General features: G+C 48.0%; 7 protein-coding genes across 7 annotated transcripts; 4 read left to right on the plus strand and 3 right to left on the minus strand.

Moving 5' to 3' along the window:
• Positions 1-308: 308 nt before the first annotated feature.
• Positions 309-1,738, minus strand: HD556DRAFT_1507004 (uncharacterized protein; the record flags this gene model as incomplete). The annotated part of the gene is made up of 2 exons (XM_041309043.1): positions 309-945; positions 997-1,738. 2 exons carry the CDS (start codon positions 1,736-1,738, stop codon positions 512-514), a joined length of 1,176 nt encoding a protein of 391 aa, XP_041154001.1. The 3' UTR covers positions 309-511.
• Positions 1,739-3,957: 2,219 nt separating this feature from the next.
• On the minus strand, positions 3,958-5,113 carry HD556DRAFT_1414919 (vacuolar protein sorting-associated). Its single transcript, XM_041304300.1, has 5 exons — positions 4,911-5,113; positions 4,638-4,851; positions 4,448-4,590; positions 4,332-4,392; positions 3,958-4,282 (listed from the first exon to the last, which is right to left on the minus strand). Exons 1-5 carry the CDS (start codon positions 5,066-5,068, stop codon positions 4,211-4,213), a joined length of 648 nt encoding a protein of 215 aa, XP_041154002.1. The 5' UTR covers positions 5,069-5,113; the 3' UTR covers positions 3,958-4,210.
• A 663-nt stretch (positions 5,114-5,776) lies between these two features.
• Positions 5,777-6,328, plus strand: HD556DRAFT_1449659 (uncharacterized protein; the record flags this gene model as incomplete). The annotated part of the gene is made up of 1 exon (XM_041307629.1): positions 5,777-6,328. The coding sequence occupies one exon, from the start codon at positions 5,777-5,779 to the stop codon at positions 6,326-6,328; it is 552 nt and encodes a 183-aa protein (XP_041154003.1).
• Positions 6,329-7,507: 1,179 nt separating this feature from the next.
• On the plus strand, positions 7,508-8,224 carry HD556DRAFT_1248148 (uncharacterized protein; the record flags this gene model as incomplete). The annotated part of the gene is made up of 2 exons (XM_041298752.1): positions 7,508-8,047; positions 8,108-8,224. 2 exons carry the CDS (start codon positions 7,508-7,510, stop codon positions 8,222-8,224), a joined length of 657 nt encoding a protein of 218 aa, XP_041154004.1.
• Positions 8,225-8,507: 283 nt separating this feature from the next.
• Positions 8,508-10,161, minus strand: HD556DRAFT_1414929 (uncharacterized protein). The gene is made up of 4 exons (XM_041304301.1): positions 9,465-10,161; positions 9,214-9,402; positions 9,065-9,161; positions 8,508-9,008 (listed from the first exon to the last, which is right to left on the minus strand). The coding sequence occupies exons 1-4, from the start codon at positions 9,693-9,695 to the stop codon at positions 8,848-8,850; spliced, it is 678 nt and encodes a 225-aa protein (XP_041154005.1). The 5' UTR covers positions 9,696-10,161; the 3' UTR covers positions 8,508-8,847.
• On the plus strand, positions 10,142-11,237 carry HD556DRAFT_1414934 (uncharacterized protein; the record flags this gene model as incomplete). Its single annotated transcript, XM_041304302.1, has 4 exons — positions 10,142-10,657; positions 10,720-10,905; positions 10,959-11,055; positions 11,112-11,237. Coding segments are annotated over exons 1-4 (643 nt in total), but the record flags the coding sequence as incomplete, so codon positions are not given.
• Positions 11,238-14,529: 3,292 nt separating this feature from the next.
• On the plus strand, positions 14,530-14,928 carry HD556DRAFT_1248132 (uncharacterized protein; the record flags this gene model as incomplete). The annotated part of the gene is made up of 1 exon (XM_041298749.1): positions 14,530-14,928. A coding segment is annotated over one exon (399 nt), but the record flags the coding sequence as incomplete, so codon positions are not given.
• Positions 14,929-15,178: the final 250 nt, after the last annotated feature.

Below are 15,178 nucleotides of genomic sequence, written 5' to 3' on the forward strand. Positions count from 1 at the left end.
AGACCTTCTAGTGACTGGTAGATCATTCTTTGTTCCAAGTTGGAGCTTGATCAGGACAAGAGATTCTGATCATCACGTACTAAGTTTGATGCCATGTCCGAGGCATTATCCCAGCCGAGGAGATGGAGTCTGGTACTATGTCGAATTGATGCAAATCAAAATCAGGATGATATCTTGAGGGACGATCAGGACATCTTGTATTATGACGTATCACGAGGTGTTTATGTGGTGGCAGGGTATGCGCATTTGTAATATATACGATGATCGACCTTCAGCTTGATGGAGTTGATGACGGGGCAAACCTTCCCATTCCAGAGCGCGGGAATGCAGGTAATATGACCATCCAGAACATGAATTTTGATCGAGGACAAAGTACACAATGATGAATGCGCATACTGGTACAAATGAAAGTGTGTAACCCAAGAAACTATTATCAATCATGGTGAATAGTCTATCGTATCAGTATCGTACCGTACCAATTCCCTTTTGTATTAGCATCTCATACACGCACCTACCACAAGTTACGTCCGATTCCACCACACACAGAGCACGGTCTCACGTCGATGATCAAGAGCGGCAACGTCCCTGTACCACCACACTTGCGGCAAATTTGACCCCCAAGGCGCGCATCACCTGGGCGCACAGGAACGGCATGCGGAACGGGCGGGGTCTGGCCCATGCCTATTATAGGATTGTATACGTATATTGCATGCGCCTGTGGGGGAGCGTGCGACGACCGACTGGTGTGACTTGAGCTTGAGGACTGAGATGATGCCTGCGGTGGGGTGAACCTCGGCAGAGCACGCTGATACTTGGATTTATGAGATGACGAATTGGTATTCCAGGATGTGTACATCAATGCGCCGGTATACGGTTTCCCGTATTTCTCCCAGCACTTTCTGCAGGGGTGGGAGGGATCGTAATTCTTGTACCCCGTATTGTTGCCTTGAGGGAGCAACGTAAGTTAGCTTTATGAGAGGATGTGAATATACTTACATTTGACACACGTGTAGTCCTCATGGGGGTACACGAGGATGTGTCCATTATGTAGTAATGGGTGTCCAGGCGTGGGCGTTCTGGTGGGACTACCGTCATCCGGAACGTTCCGCGGAGGAGTTTGATGCACAGAAGGCGTCCTAAGAACTGGACCTTGACCCCCCTGGTATGGCGGCGTATAAGTGCTCTGGGTCATACCAGAGGAAGACATTGGGTGTGGAGCTGCATAGGTACCCGTTTGAGACTGCTGTATGGTACGCATCTGTTCATCACGCGTACCCGAAACAGAATCCATTGCATCAAGCATCGTACTAACGAGTGCTCCAACCAGGCCGCCCCCTCTGCGAGACTGGTATGACTGACCAGAAGGCGCCGACAAGGAGCTTGGGACTCTCCACGTTAGCTGCTGCGGACGCTGTTGGGATGGGGACAATGGCTGAGAATTTGATGATGAGGAAGTGGTGTGCGATGAATGGGAATGAGAGGAGGAATGGGAATTCGAGGGTCTGTGTGTACTATGACTAGGTCGGGGTTGTTGTTGGAAGGGTCTGCGAGGACCGACTTCTACTGTGGTCTCTCCATGGTAAGTGTCTGCAGATGGAGTGTATGCTGGAGGCATTTCCTCGTCAAGACCTAATGGATCTGTCGTGTGTGGTGCTGCAGACCCATACTGAAAAGCGCTCGAAGACTCAACTGCTAGTTGACTGGAATGTGCTGGAGGGTATTGGTTTGTTGGCGACATCGTTTCTGAAAATCAAAAGTGTGAATGTAGAAGGAAGAAGGAAGTTATATATAATCGTAGTACGGCCGTCCGAAAATCTTGCGCAAGAATGGGAGACACAGCCAACTGCGCACGGCGGTTCTGTCATTTTGCGAGATATAGTACAAATGCACAGCCACTCACGGCCCTTGAAGTTGATAAGATAAGCCTCGCGGTTCCGAACTCCTATGCATTTGTACCACTAACCACCAACATTATCCCGTAAAGATCATCTTCTATCCTACGTATACTCTCGCGTATTTCCACGTCCTTTCCGGATACCGATAACCAGTTCATGACCACGAGTCGAGGCCTAGGACGTACGTAGTTGATGCCGTTGTAGACAAGTCAAGAGCTATTCTAGAGTAGCGAACAAGATATTATAGAGCACCCTTACTGCTTTAATACTAGGCAGGATTGGAAGACAGTTCGAGGCATACTGATATCAATATAGCTATCCAGCCCTGCACAAGTTCCGTATCAACAAGTAAAGTACTCACAATAAGAGCCATAGTATAGGATCTTTAAATAAAATCGTGAGACGCGACGCCTCTTGCATTACGATTCCGGGCCATGTGTAAGAGACCGAATCCAAAGATCCAAAAAACCAGAATCGCATAGGTCCTTATTCAATAAACAATTATAGGTTCCCCGTCTTCACCTGTAATATCTATCTCTCCCGTTCATGCAAAGCAAGACACTCACTACTCAAACCACCATTCGCGCCGATGGTCAGGTCCATCAAGATCCCATCAGACAAATTCGCCATCAAAAAAGCGCAACGAGTGATACGATCACACTATTCGAGTGTCGATACATTGCAGATAAACGCAGCAACGTAATTGCTATGCAAGTGATCGTCGACTGAATTCGGAGCACATGCCAACGGGAAAAACTCACCGCCCACAGCAATAGAACTTCAGCCCGTATTTGGGCATCGCATTTCTAATACCTAGCAATCTACGCGTGAGGATCATCTTGATCAGCATCCAGCAGAGTATATAGTGTTGTTGTGCAGACAAACCCCTGAACGGAGGCAAATTAGATTAGCTGGTGGATTTAAGAGAGGAGACGACGTACTGTCAGTCTTATACGCTGACCGCAGGCCCCTTGGTACAATGGTTGAGAATACGGGATCCAAAATCGACACCGACCACCTACAGACTAATAAAGTATCAGTAGTTCAACATGGGGACTCGTTTAAACACACTGGAACCTCTAATAAAGTTGCATGCGTGAAAAGCGGTATAACTGCGAGTACTTATACGAGCAAGCCTCACAAATTCATGACATTGTCATTACGATTATAGACTTGGGTCTAAGCTGAGGAAATAGATTGGATCGTCCAGTATACTCAAAGGGCCTAAAATACTCACCTAGATAAATTCAACCTGGTTACTTGCTGTCAGCAACGCAAAAGAATAAATTATAGCCTGATTGCCGCACCTATTTTCCCTATGTAGTGTCCATCATAGGGCTTCGCACCAAAGGACATGTGGACTAATCGGACTCGCACAAGATCGTTATCGCAGAAGAAACTGTTGAGCCTCAGTCATGTCACCTAGGGAGAATGAACGAAGTTGGTGTATAGCATGCGAGGGGCGTGCATATGACTGGCCAGAAAATCGGAGAGCCAGGGTGCCACATATGGCCATCGAATTCAATGTACCTGGGACTTCGAATGTCCCATGCAAAGGCGCCGGCAGTGTGAGTTTAGCCAAAGAGAGGATTCGTCAACTGGGGAGAATCCGATGAAATTAGACCTAAAACCGTACCTAGTAGCGGAATGATAGGAGATGGGCGAGACCGAGCGTGAATACGTGTGAACCTAAAACCTGAGTAAAATGGCAGAGCGCTAGGAGTTGGGAGAAGAACAGAGGGTCAGCGGCGAAAATACAATGCTACCATGCCTCTACACCAGTAGCAAGCAACATGCGCAATGCGACGATGAGTGCAATAGAAGAAAGGAACTTCTAAATCTTAACTGCGTTAGATATATGGAATTTCCGGACGCGCGGACCCTGCTCAGCATGCGTGTCATGCTGAGAGTGTCCGGAGCGCCAACCCTGGTGGCCCACAACAGAAAACTCGATTGTATCGTTAGACATGTGTAAAGAAATCGGTGAGAGTTTTATGTCACGCTGGAAGTCTGGAATTAGTATCAGTTCATCGCGTTTCAAAGGGTCACGGATGACTATGTATGGCGGAACACGCAAGACAGATCCATGCACAGCGGCACAGCAACCGATTGATGATTGGCGTGATTTGTTTATATACGTCATAGTGGACAGCACTTGCTGCATCACTCACTGAAGCCGCTCTGCCCACGACAACACACGCAGTGTGCCTGGTCCTCAAAGGCTCTGCGACTGCACATCTTTGATTGCCCATATTTGTAAACCAAAGCGGAGCCGCCTGGATATGAAATGATCGAAGGCTGTATAACCATCTTCGTTACGACCTCTCCTTACCGCCGCTCAGACTTCTGAAAAATTCGGCATATGCATGTTCGACATCAAACGTAAGCTATGAGAATATCAGTGCGAAGCGCGTCAGCAAAGGTTTGTGAACTTACCTGCCGGCACTGTTCATCTGTTATTTCTTCGGATGCCTTCATGCTGTTCAAGGTAATAAGCCTGATAATGCGAGCCTGAGACATCGAAAGCAGGCGGGAAACAGAATGACACGCACCAGCTGACCATTTTGCTCCGTCCCTCCCAATCCTTGCTCCCCTTAAACCTAGCATACCCTGTGACAAGTTCTTGCAAGATCGGGTGGAGTTGATCCTTGGCGCGTAGCCTAAGCTTCAACGCATCCATGAATGTGATGAAATTCTGTGTTACTGGTTAGAAAAAGAAAGATTTCAACACGAAACCCTAACCTGCGTCGTCTCAGCGATCCACTTTCCAGTCTCAGGTCCCGCCTCGCTAGAATGTTCAACAGTCGCAGGTACGCCAACTCGTATGCGATGTAACGCCGCAGGGTTATCCATCCGATACCGTGTCATGAACTGCTCGATGGAAGGAACGGAGTCCTTGACAAGCTTGAGCATGGTCATGTACTGCGAGATAAGTCGCGTGCATGCAGGAGAGTATCTCTTGCAGCGTATGTATTCCTAAGTCTGACATGAAGTGAAATTAAGATGGGAACATACTGTGCTGCGGTAATTGCATCACGAACATAGGCGCGCTCGAGGTAGTCAAGTGCGACAATGATCCCATACAAGGTACCAAGAAGATTGTACTTCTCTCGTTCAGCATTGTTCGTAAATAGTCGAACTTCTTCGTCCAGCGAAAGGGTGGCCATTTTCATCGTCTCCTGAACTGAACGGTGGTAAGAGTAATTGATCGACTCAAGTCAATTGTTTGTCGTTGTTTGTGGCTCGTGAGGCGTGAGTGACTCGGGCCGCCCCGCCACTCACTCAACTCGGTGCCCGAACAAGAACACTATGATCATCCCTAGAGGCTTGCAGCTTGAGCTTGAAGTTCTGGACCTGACAGTAGGAGCACAGTTTTACATTATACAAGGGGCTTGTTCAGATAGAAGCGCGCAAAGATGGTGCGTTCAAATTTCCAAACTATCGGTTTAACTTAATGATTACCACCAGGAGATGATCGATTTCATGAGCCAGTTTTTTTTTGTTGAAAATCCAGTTTATTGTCCTTTGGGGTCGTAGACCCTATGTTGGACTTAGCCCTTTACTCGGGCGGCTTGCTCTCGCTCCACTATCGTTCATGAGCCAGTTAAACTGCACAAAGGTACATTGAAGCTCTGTGTGGTGCATGCTGAGCCCTTTTCCCATTATTCCTCGTTTCTTAGTTACATTGTTGGGGCACCATATAAAATCCTGCAGGTTCGACCAATGCTGGTCAGTTACCATCCCCCATCTCATCTTCTCATTTCGTGACATACGTTGTCCAAATCCCTTGAAGCGAAGTAGATCTTCAATACAGATAATTTCATAGGTTCGGACTTTCTTCCTCGAGGTATATGATACGCTCGACCAGATTGCAGCAAACGATGCCGAAACCCAAGAAACCCCAAAGCCTCTTGCGCGATGACTTCAGTTTCCCGACTTTCAGTGGCCTTCCGAAAGATCCTAAGAATGAACTTAACCTCGAATACTACGATGCTTGCCTGTTCAAATTCAAACCCAAACGGCACTGGTGCTTTCTCGGCGAGATTGTCGATTCCGTCGGGCTCGAACGAGTTACGTTACGCGTAAAGGATAAGGACGGTCAGATCGGTACCATCAGGCTATACACAGGCGATGGCGGAAAAGCGCTTGATCCGCGAATCAACAAAGGACACACAGTTGTTGTACTGTATGGCGACCAACATCGCTTCACAGACATGACCATCGGCATACGTGTCGAAGACGCCTCCAACATCAAGATCATACCATGCTCACTCGAGCAGCTCCTGAAGGCCAGCGATGATGTGGCTGTACTACGCAAAGGCCAATCAGGACACTGTGGATCTTGTGGCAAGGCTGACTGCAAGGCACTTGTTGGGGTACGGTGGTTCACGACAAGGAAATGGGGAAGGCTTCGCAAACGTTTTAGCTTCTGATGCCTCGCCCTGACAAATTACTGGCTTTTCTTTTATTGTGTCGTACTGCCCCAGTCCAGGATTGCAGGGCATTGATCAAGCATTAATTTTTTTCGTGAGACATGAACGTACATGAACGATACGCAACCAATAGTGCTATTATAGTATTAATATTATGGAAGACGCAGGAGAGTATCTCTTGCGGCGTGTATATTCCTTAATTAAGTACGAGGCACGGACTCAATTGTGTTTTGGGCGAGCGGAAGATGCCGTAGCGTCTCTTGTTTCCGCTCTCCTAACACGCTCCCCAATTTATGTAAACGCACCCCAAGCTCTTCTTTTTCACCACCCTTTGCGCTATCGCGTGCTTCAAGCTATCCACTGACAGCATACGACAGTGTACCTCACATTATGCAAAATTACTCTTATGGACGCTGAACGTTGAACGCTGAACGCTGACCAGCACAATCTCCGGAGCTCCCAGATACACACATGCGAAGCTGGCTGTGCACCCTCACACCACACCCTTTTTCTTGGGCAGATCATCGATTGGGGTAGGAAGCGCTTTCCGTGTTCACTGAGCTTTCGAGTTACCTTGCTCCGTGTTTGCTCCGCAAATATCTCAGTTGAATATATTTATTTCTAAAATAATTCCTCCTCAATCGCGCGTCAGTGATGCCTCAAAGAAAGCTTCACGAGTCAATTATTTCTCGTTGACTGTAAAGCTTTGGCATCAACGGTAACCTGCCCCTCTACATGATCACATTAAACACACCTGAGAAAATTAACCGTGCTGCGGATAATCACACTGACATACTAGACTCGTGGCCAGTGCAGCCAGGAGGCCAGGAGCCTAAACCCCTACTGGAAACGAGATACGCCGCCAATTAACACGCGGCCAACACGCCTTGCGACAGAGACCGGATCTACTTTCTCCTTGCTCCATTTGTCCTCCACCCTTAGTTCGCATTGTTATGCTTCCCTTCCGCGTGACCTCTCCCTCCATTATTTTCCGACAAACTTGTCTCCAGAGTGTCCGTTCAAGTTTCCTCTTGTCTTCTCCGAGTTGTCATCTTGTCCAACTCAGATTGAAGTTGAAGCAGCTTCAAACATACAGAATATCGTACGTTTGTTTGTTCTTCCTCGAGGTTTATTCGGGCAAGCTCAACTTGATTCAGTTCACTGCATCGGACCGTGACAATGCCAGAATCCAAGAGTTCTAAAAGCCTCCTGCGCAATAGCGTCAACTTTCCATCATTCAGCGACCTTCCGGATGAGAATGATGTTGATCTCACCTACTACGATGAGGGCCCACGTGGATTTGAACCCAGCCAACATTGGTGCTTCCTCGGCGAGATCGTCGACTCCTACGGTCTCGGTCGAATCTTATTACGCGTAAAGGATAAGGATGATCAGGTCGTCACCATCGGACTGTACACAGACGACCGCGGACACGCGCTCGCTCCGCAAATCAAGCAAGGTCACACAGTTGCTGTACTGTACGGCGAACAGCATGGCTTCTTAGACATGTCCGTTGGCATACGCGTCGAAGAACCCTCCATTATCAAAATCATACCATGCTCGCTTGAGCAGCTGCTGAAGGCTAGCGATGATGTGGCCGCACGTAAATTGAACGGCCAATCAAGATGCTGTGGGTCTTGTGGTAAAAAGGAGAGTACTTCTGACAATACGCACTTGCGCTGGTGCTCCCGCTGCAAACAAACGTCATACTGTGGAGAGGTAAGCCTTGGCCGTAATATGTTCCAATTCAAGTCGTGTCTGACTTCACCCTATTCTTAGGTTTGCCAGAGGAAAGCCTGGGTGGACGGACACAAGACTGACTGCAAAGCATTTGTTTGGGTACAGTGGTTCGCGGCAAGAAACTGGGGAGTGTTCAATGGATATTTCAATTTCTGATACTTTTGCGCTGATCGATTTTGGCTTCGCAAATTATGCCTACCAGTCTCATTGCATCATTCTAATGTCAGCTTGATCGAATGTCGAAGTCTAGATTCAAGTCGAAGTACTATTTGTCATTATTTGTGAGGCGTGCGGGCAACTCGGGCCGCCTCGCCCTTCGTGGTGTGACACGTGACGAACTTAGTGTCGTAACTCTACACCTTCTAGGATCATATTGGGGTTAGGGTTATATCTGTAATTGTCGATGACTCGATTTGGCGCAAGTAGCGCTAAGTGAACCGCATAATTCAAGTGCTTTCTTATAAGTGACTTTTCTGTTCCTTTTCTGGAAATATCCGGCGGCAAGTGTCAAAAAAGGGAAGTCAAGAAATGTGTGAATTTCAAGATGCTATCTATGTGTTTGCGCACGGGTCTGGCCTGGTGCTATGGAGTGTCAAACGGAAATCCCATGCGGCTTACAAAGCCCTAGATCAACGTGGTGTGCTCGCATACACGTTGATCGTCCAACTGGAGCGCAGCTCGTCTTTACTAACCTGAAACGGGTGTCCAGATGTTGGAGCGCAGCTCGTCTTTACTAACCCGAAACGGGTGTCCAGATGTTGGAGCGCAGCTCATCTTTACTAACAAGGAAGTGTGGGAGAAATAGGTTGACGCCTAGCGTGATACTTCCACACAGCTTCCATCAATATTGTCCCAATGTTGAGGACATATATTATGAGACAGAACGCCGTAACGGCGCGGGAGGCCGTGCTGTGAGACGAAAGGCCTGCTGTTAACATCGCTGGGGGCGAGATCCATGAGGGATCAGGAAAAACACTAAATGACGGAGCAACACACCAGATACGAGACAATTCAGGGAACAGACAACGAAGAATATAGGCACGATTATCGACAATAGGTGGAACAAGACCAAGAAGCTGCCTTGCTTGAGTTGCTGACCACATTTAGGTCAGCGGTGTAATCCGGGTGGCGAAAATAAAACTTACTTTTTGAATCCACCGTCGATCAGTATGTAACCAGCGCATCATACTTGAGCCGGATGTCAATATCGCGATTATGGCGAGCATGAGAGACATAAAGAGTAGACAATAGGGAGTAGGTGTTGAGTAATTCAGGTACGGCACAGGAGACGCCGTACTGACGAAGGCAACGCTTATCGCGAGGAGGACACTTGCCTTTGTGGGAGTATGTCAGTGTCGGCTTCAGTGCGCGACGCGCGCGAAATTGAATAGGTCACCGTGGTGATAGTGCTACCCAGGATAGAGCACAACTTCCTCCTAAGGGCTTCAAAGGCTCGATCTGATTGAAGGGAGTTCCAATGATCATGAAGATCTGAGCATCCAAACGCCAAAAAAATGAGTACGTTCATTACAAGAGACGTGAATTCCGGAGGGGGAAGTTCACGCCGGGGGGGTAGTACTTTGACAGGACTTTCGTCCTTGATAACCTGAGGGGCCCGGGGACCCATGATGTGGAGACAGACTAGTAATGCTCACGGCGATTGATATACTATTGGATGATGCTGTGAGATTTAGTAAACATTCCTGGTGAGATTCTGATTCAATGGTGTCGCGTTCATCGCGAGGCTACAATCAACAGCGGCGTCCACGCGTATGCAGCCAGCCAGGGACAAAAAAGTGTCCGAACTAACATGTACTATCCACGATGTATGATTGTAGTACAGCAAACGGCGGATGAGCCAATGGGCACGCTGCCACGCGTATACAGCCAGCCAGAGATGTAAAAAAAAGAATCCGAACTAACGTTAACGGTACTATCCACGATTTATGATTGTAGTGCAGCCAGCCGTGTACAGCAAACGGCGGATGAGTCAGTGGGCACGAGGCTGCCACGCGTATGCAGCCAGCCAGAGATAAAAGTCCGTATCACATCAATGTGTACTACAATATGGTAGGGCTGTACTGGGCTTGCTGTACTACAATAGTAAATCGTGGGATAGTATTACTAGCATTAGTTCGGACAGTCCCTGGCTGCATGCCGCGCGTGGACGCTAATAACAGCATCGCAATAAACGTGGCCACCGCGATTTCATCATGAGCATTTGCTACATATCACAGCCCCTCCTTTATAATAGGATACGCGCGCATCTTAGTATGCACATTCGCACCTCTGTTAATTCATGGCTGATTTCCATTCCACTGAGGTACGCTTTCAAAACTTGAGAATCTTTGTCGTATGACTCACTCATACCGACCTTTCCAGCATGCCTGGCTTGACAAAAAAACATCTGCCAAAGAACAACCTCTCCCCGAAGCCCTTCGTTCCACGTCCCTTTTAATGAGGGTACTCTGTTTTTTGGCACTTGGACGCCCCAATCTTGATGATCATTGGAAGTCGCTGCAGTCGGAACAAGCCTTCGAAACTGTTCGAACTAGATTGTGCGATATCCTGGGCAGCACTATCACTGCGGTAAGCTGTCCAACTCCGCGCGCGTCGCGAACTGAAGCCGACGCTGACATGCTCTCACAAAGGCGAGTATCCTCGCTATCAGTAGTGTTTTCGTCAGTACGGCCTCTCCTGTGTCATACTTCGGCTATACATCATCCATTCCCTATTACCCAATCTTTATCTCACTCATGTTTGCCATATTCGCCATGTTGACATCTGGCTCAAGCATGATACGTTGGCTACACACCGATCGGCACTGGACTCAAGAAGTAAGTTTTACTAGTATTTTCGTCATGCTGATCGCTGACCTGAATATGATCAGCAACTCAAACAAGGCGGCTACTTTGTCTGGTCCTACCTGTTGTCAATGGTCACGCCTATGTTCTTCGTTGTTTGGTCCCTGAATTGTTTCGTTTTTGGTGGGTTGCTCCGTCATTTGGTGCTTTTCCTGGTCCCTCATAGATTTCACCTCCAGCGATGTTGATAGCAGGCTTTTCATCTCAAAGTGTGATATGTCGCGCCCTCACTGCGCTTGGGCTGGTGACATACATCGTCAACGTTGGGAAAATATTGATAGAAGCTATGCGGAAGTATGCGACAAGTCTCGAGCACGCTGGATGTCCTCAGTGATTTACAGTTTCCATGGTTTCAGTCAGGAAGAAAAAACCTTTAGACTGTCTATTTTCCAGATGTTCTTATGCTTTCCAGGTTATTACTATCCCGCACGGCTGAGCCGTCACGACCAGAGTATCCACTAATTAATATAACTCAAGCTCGATCAATGTTTCTAACATGTAACGTTCATTGAGAGGTTGAGCGACTGATTTTCATGAAGAAGTTCCTTAGAAGTTCCTTGAAAGCAGACAAAGTCACGCTGGTGATTCTACTGTCAGTTTGGAGACGTCATTTCTCAAAATATGCAACCACCCAGTACTATCAAAAGTATGTACTACTGTGATCCACTACTACTTGGAGGGAAGGAGTGAGGATAACGTATTTCGCTCGCTGCGCATCTGTTACTGTCACTCGACCGCCGATAGTCAGGGTCTCCAGGGAACACTCTGACCGTGCCAACAATGCATTCGTATCTTCATGAGGCCAAGATGCATTACGGCCATTGCGGCGAGCTTCAAGCGCGCGCAAATTGGGGAGTGATAGAGCATTGAGCAGGTCAGATAGAGGACGCGTGAGCAAAGCGTCGTAAAGGCGTAAGGATTGTAATTTAGTGTGCGCGAATGATTCCAAGGGTTCTTTCTGGTCGAATGCTATGCGGAGAGTTAAGGAGGACAGTGGGCGATCTGGACATCAGTCAAGTGGGCCCATACAGGGCTGAAAGAAGACAAGGGTCCGATGTCAAAAAACGGCCTCATGTCAATGTTGTCTGCCGAGATCATGCTGATGAAGGAAGAGAAAGAAGCTGGGACGACCTGCAGCAAGGTGATCTGAGAGTGCAGGTGGTCTATTGTAATGGGACGAACACAGTATGTGAATGAAGAAACGACCATGATAAATGACACTCACAATCTGACCTCAGTCTGGAAAATGCCAAAAACCAATAACGAAATTGAAAACGGTGCACCGGTCCTCGTATTCTTCACGACGAGCACCTACGAGTACAAAGGGAAGGCGCACAACAGGAAGTTGCGCAAGAGCGCATCGATGAACGCCAAAGTGATTGTTCTGTTGGAAAACTTGCCAAACAGTACGAGTAAGCAGAAAGACGAAAAGACACAACCTATCACATACATAGGGTCTATGACCCCAACGGACCAACTCTGAAGCAAAAAAAGCCAAACAACTACCAGCACGATGCGAGGTTGCCCGCCACCAAGTACATAAGCAATCGCCTCTTAGTCACAAACTAAGTGGCACCCCGAGCAAGACCCCGAACACCCCTCGAGGACATCGTGCTCAACAAAGCCAGCGCTGCCTAACGGCAACTCTTTCTCATTCTATATCACATAAAAACCCAATAAAACACCCAAAAAACAAAACATAGATACTCAAAACATAGAAAATGCCTCCAGGAAAAAATTTAAATAACAAACCAGACCCTCCAGAAACTAACCCTAGCATAACAACTGACGGTCATAATACAAGGCGCAACCCAAGAAGAACCACCTCGGAGGAGATAGAAGCAATACCGAACAAAGTAATGGATACTAGAGGCGCAGAGTGTTACCTCCAAGAGAAACTGCTAAGTATTCGCGACCAACCCCTCATGCTGACCCACCTATCCTCAGTATTATTCCACATCACACAAATGTCCAGCGGAATACCCCTCCCAGTAACCACGGCAATTCGAGCTGTCGCATTCATCCTGAAACGCCACACCGCATGCGAAATCGCAGAGGCAGCAGCCCAACACTTCACGAACACCATCTCTACCAGCCTAACTGAACAACTCACGACGGCTATCTCCCTGCAAATAGCGCAAATCCAATCGTTGACAGAGACCCTCAAAACCACGATTCATGATACTGAGACGCTTTGCAAGAACATGCAACGTGAAAGAGATGAGAAAGAAGGAGACAACCAAACTGCGGCAGAAAGAATAGAGGAAGCCACCAACATCCTACACGACTCAGTAAACGAATGCAAGGACACTCTAAAAACCCTCCAACCCGCACTAGAAACCACCCAAAAACATGTCACGCACCTCTCCACTCAACTACACGCCTCAAAACAACTGAATGCCAACCAAACGCAAGCACCAGGACCGGCCAAACCGACCTACAGCTCTATAACCGCAGCTAACCTACCTCCATCTGTAGACCAGGCCATGGCTAGAGCGGCGACCAGAGCAAGACAAATCCTCATAACCCCGAAGGTAGGAAATAACATATTTCCAGATGCTAACCAACACGCAGATATCGTCAAGATGATCAAACAAGCACTCACCAAAGCCAGCAATGATGAAACACCGGAAGGAGGAGTAAAATCGGTACAAACCTTACACAGCGGAGCGATCATAATCGAGCTCAACACGGAAGAACTAGCCACATGGCTCAGGAGCCCCGCAAAACGGCACATATTTGAAGAACACCTAGGACCAGCAGCATCCCTGCGGGAACGCACATTCAGTATAGTACTCCAATACTTACCAATCTCGCTCAAAATAGATCATGAAGAATTCCTACACCAATGCGAAGAAGAAAATGCTCTCCCCGCCCACTCACTCCATTCAATCAGATGGATTAAACCTCCACAAAGACGCTCCAAGGAACAGCAAAGAGCCTTTGCTCTCCTCCAGGTAACGGAAGTGGAAACGGCCAACACCATCCTAAAGGAAGGACTCTGCATTCAAAGCCAACACATCACGGTTCAAAAAGACAAGAAGGAACCAATGCGTTGCGTCAAATGTCAACGGTTCGGGCACATAGCACGGAACTGCAGGAACAACTCCGACACATGCGGGACTTGCGGCAATGCACATCGCACAGCTGAATGCAACGCATACCGAACGGAACATTGTGTCAGCTGTAAATCCAACAATCACACTAGCTGGAGCAGAGCATGCCCGGAATTCAAACGACAATGTGAACTAATGGACGCGAAATTCCCAAAAAATAGAATGCCCTTCTTCCCGACCGGACAAGAATGGACCCAGGCCATAGAACTTCCGAAACCCCCATCCAGAACACCCACGCCTACACCCACACTTCCACACCCCTGAAACCATTCATCCCGATTGCCTGATCTACCACACTCACCTCAGCCGCGCCCATCCCAACAAGCCAAATTCAAACAAACCACCATCGACTTCAACACGCACCCATCGTCCTCCCCACCTACCCTCCCACTCTCACACCCGCTCTACAATGAACCACCTGAATCAGGCTGGGGAATAGAAAACTCCACGACCGGCGAGTACCACACCCCGAACACTTCTAATGTCTAACACTCAAATCGACAACACCGCTGAGCTCAAAATATGGCAACAAAATCTTAACACCTCTCTTGTAGCGCAAGAATCTCTGCTCAACAGCCCCGACATCTTAGACTGGGACATCCTAATCCTCCAAGAACCTCATATCAATTTCCTTCGCAACACGCGTGCCAACCATCGTTGGCACGTAATATATCCTACTAACCATTATACTAACCCCCAACAGCGCACTCGAGCAGTAACACTAATCAAAGCCTCTCTAGACACCAACATGTGGCAGCAGCTCTCCTTCCCATCCTCCGACGTGGTCCTGGTTCAACTCAACGGCACATACGGCAAATGCACTATATTCAATATATACAACGACGGTACCCATCATGACACCCTACGATTAATCGACCAGCACCTACGTCAACACATTCAGATGCTCCGACCCGGTCCAGATGACATAATGCTATGGATGGGGGACTTTAATAGACACCATCCACTCTGGGAAGAACTGAGAAACCGCCACCTATTCGACTATCGAGCCGCCCAACCGCTAATTGACCTAATTACTGACTATGGTATGATTCAACTTTTGCCACTAGGAACCCCCACCCTTCAAGCAACAAGGACTGGAAATTGGACAAGACCCGACAACGTTTTCGGAA

This window comes from Suillus plorans, assembly GCF_016647745.1.
Source record: "Suillus plorans strain S12 chromosome Unknown HD556scaffold_91, whole genome shotgun sequence".
In the NCBI taxonomy this organism is placed as follows: Eukaryota; Fungi; Basidiomycota; class Agaricomycetes; order Boletales; family Suillaceae; genus Suillus; species Suillus plorans.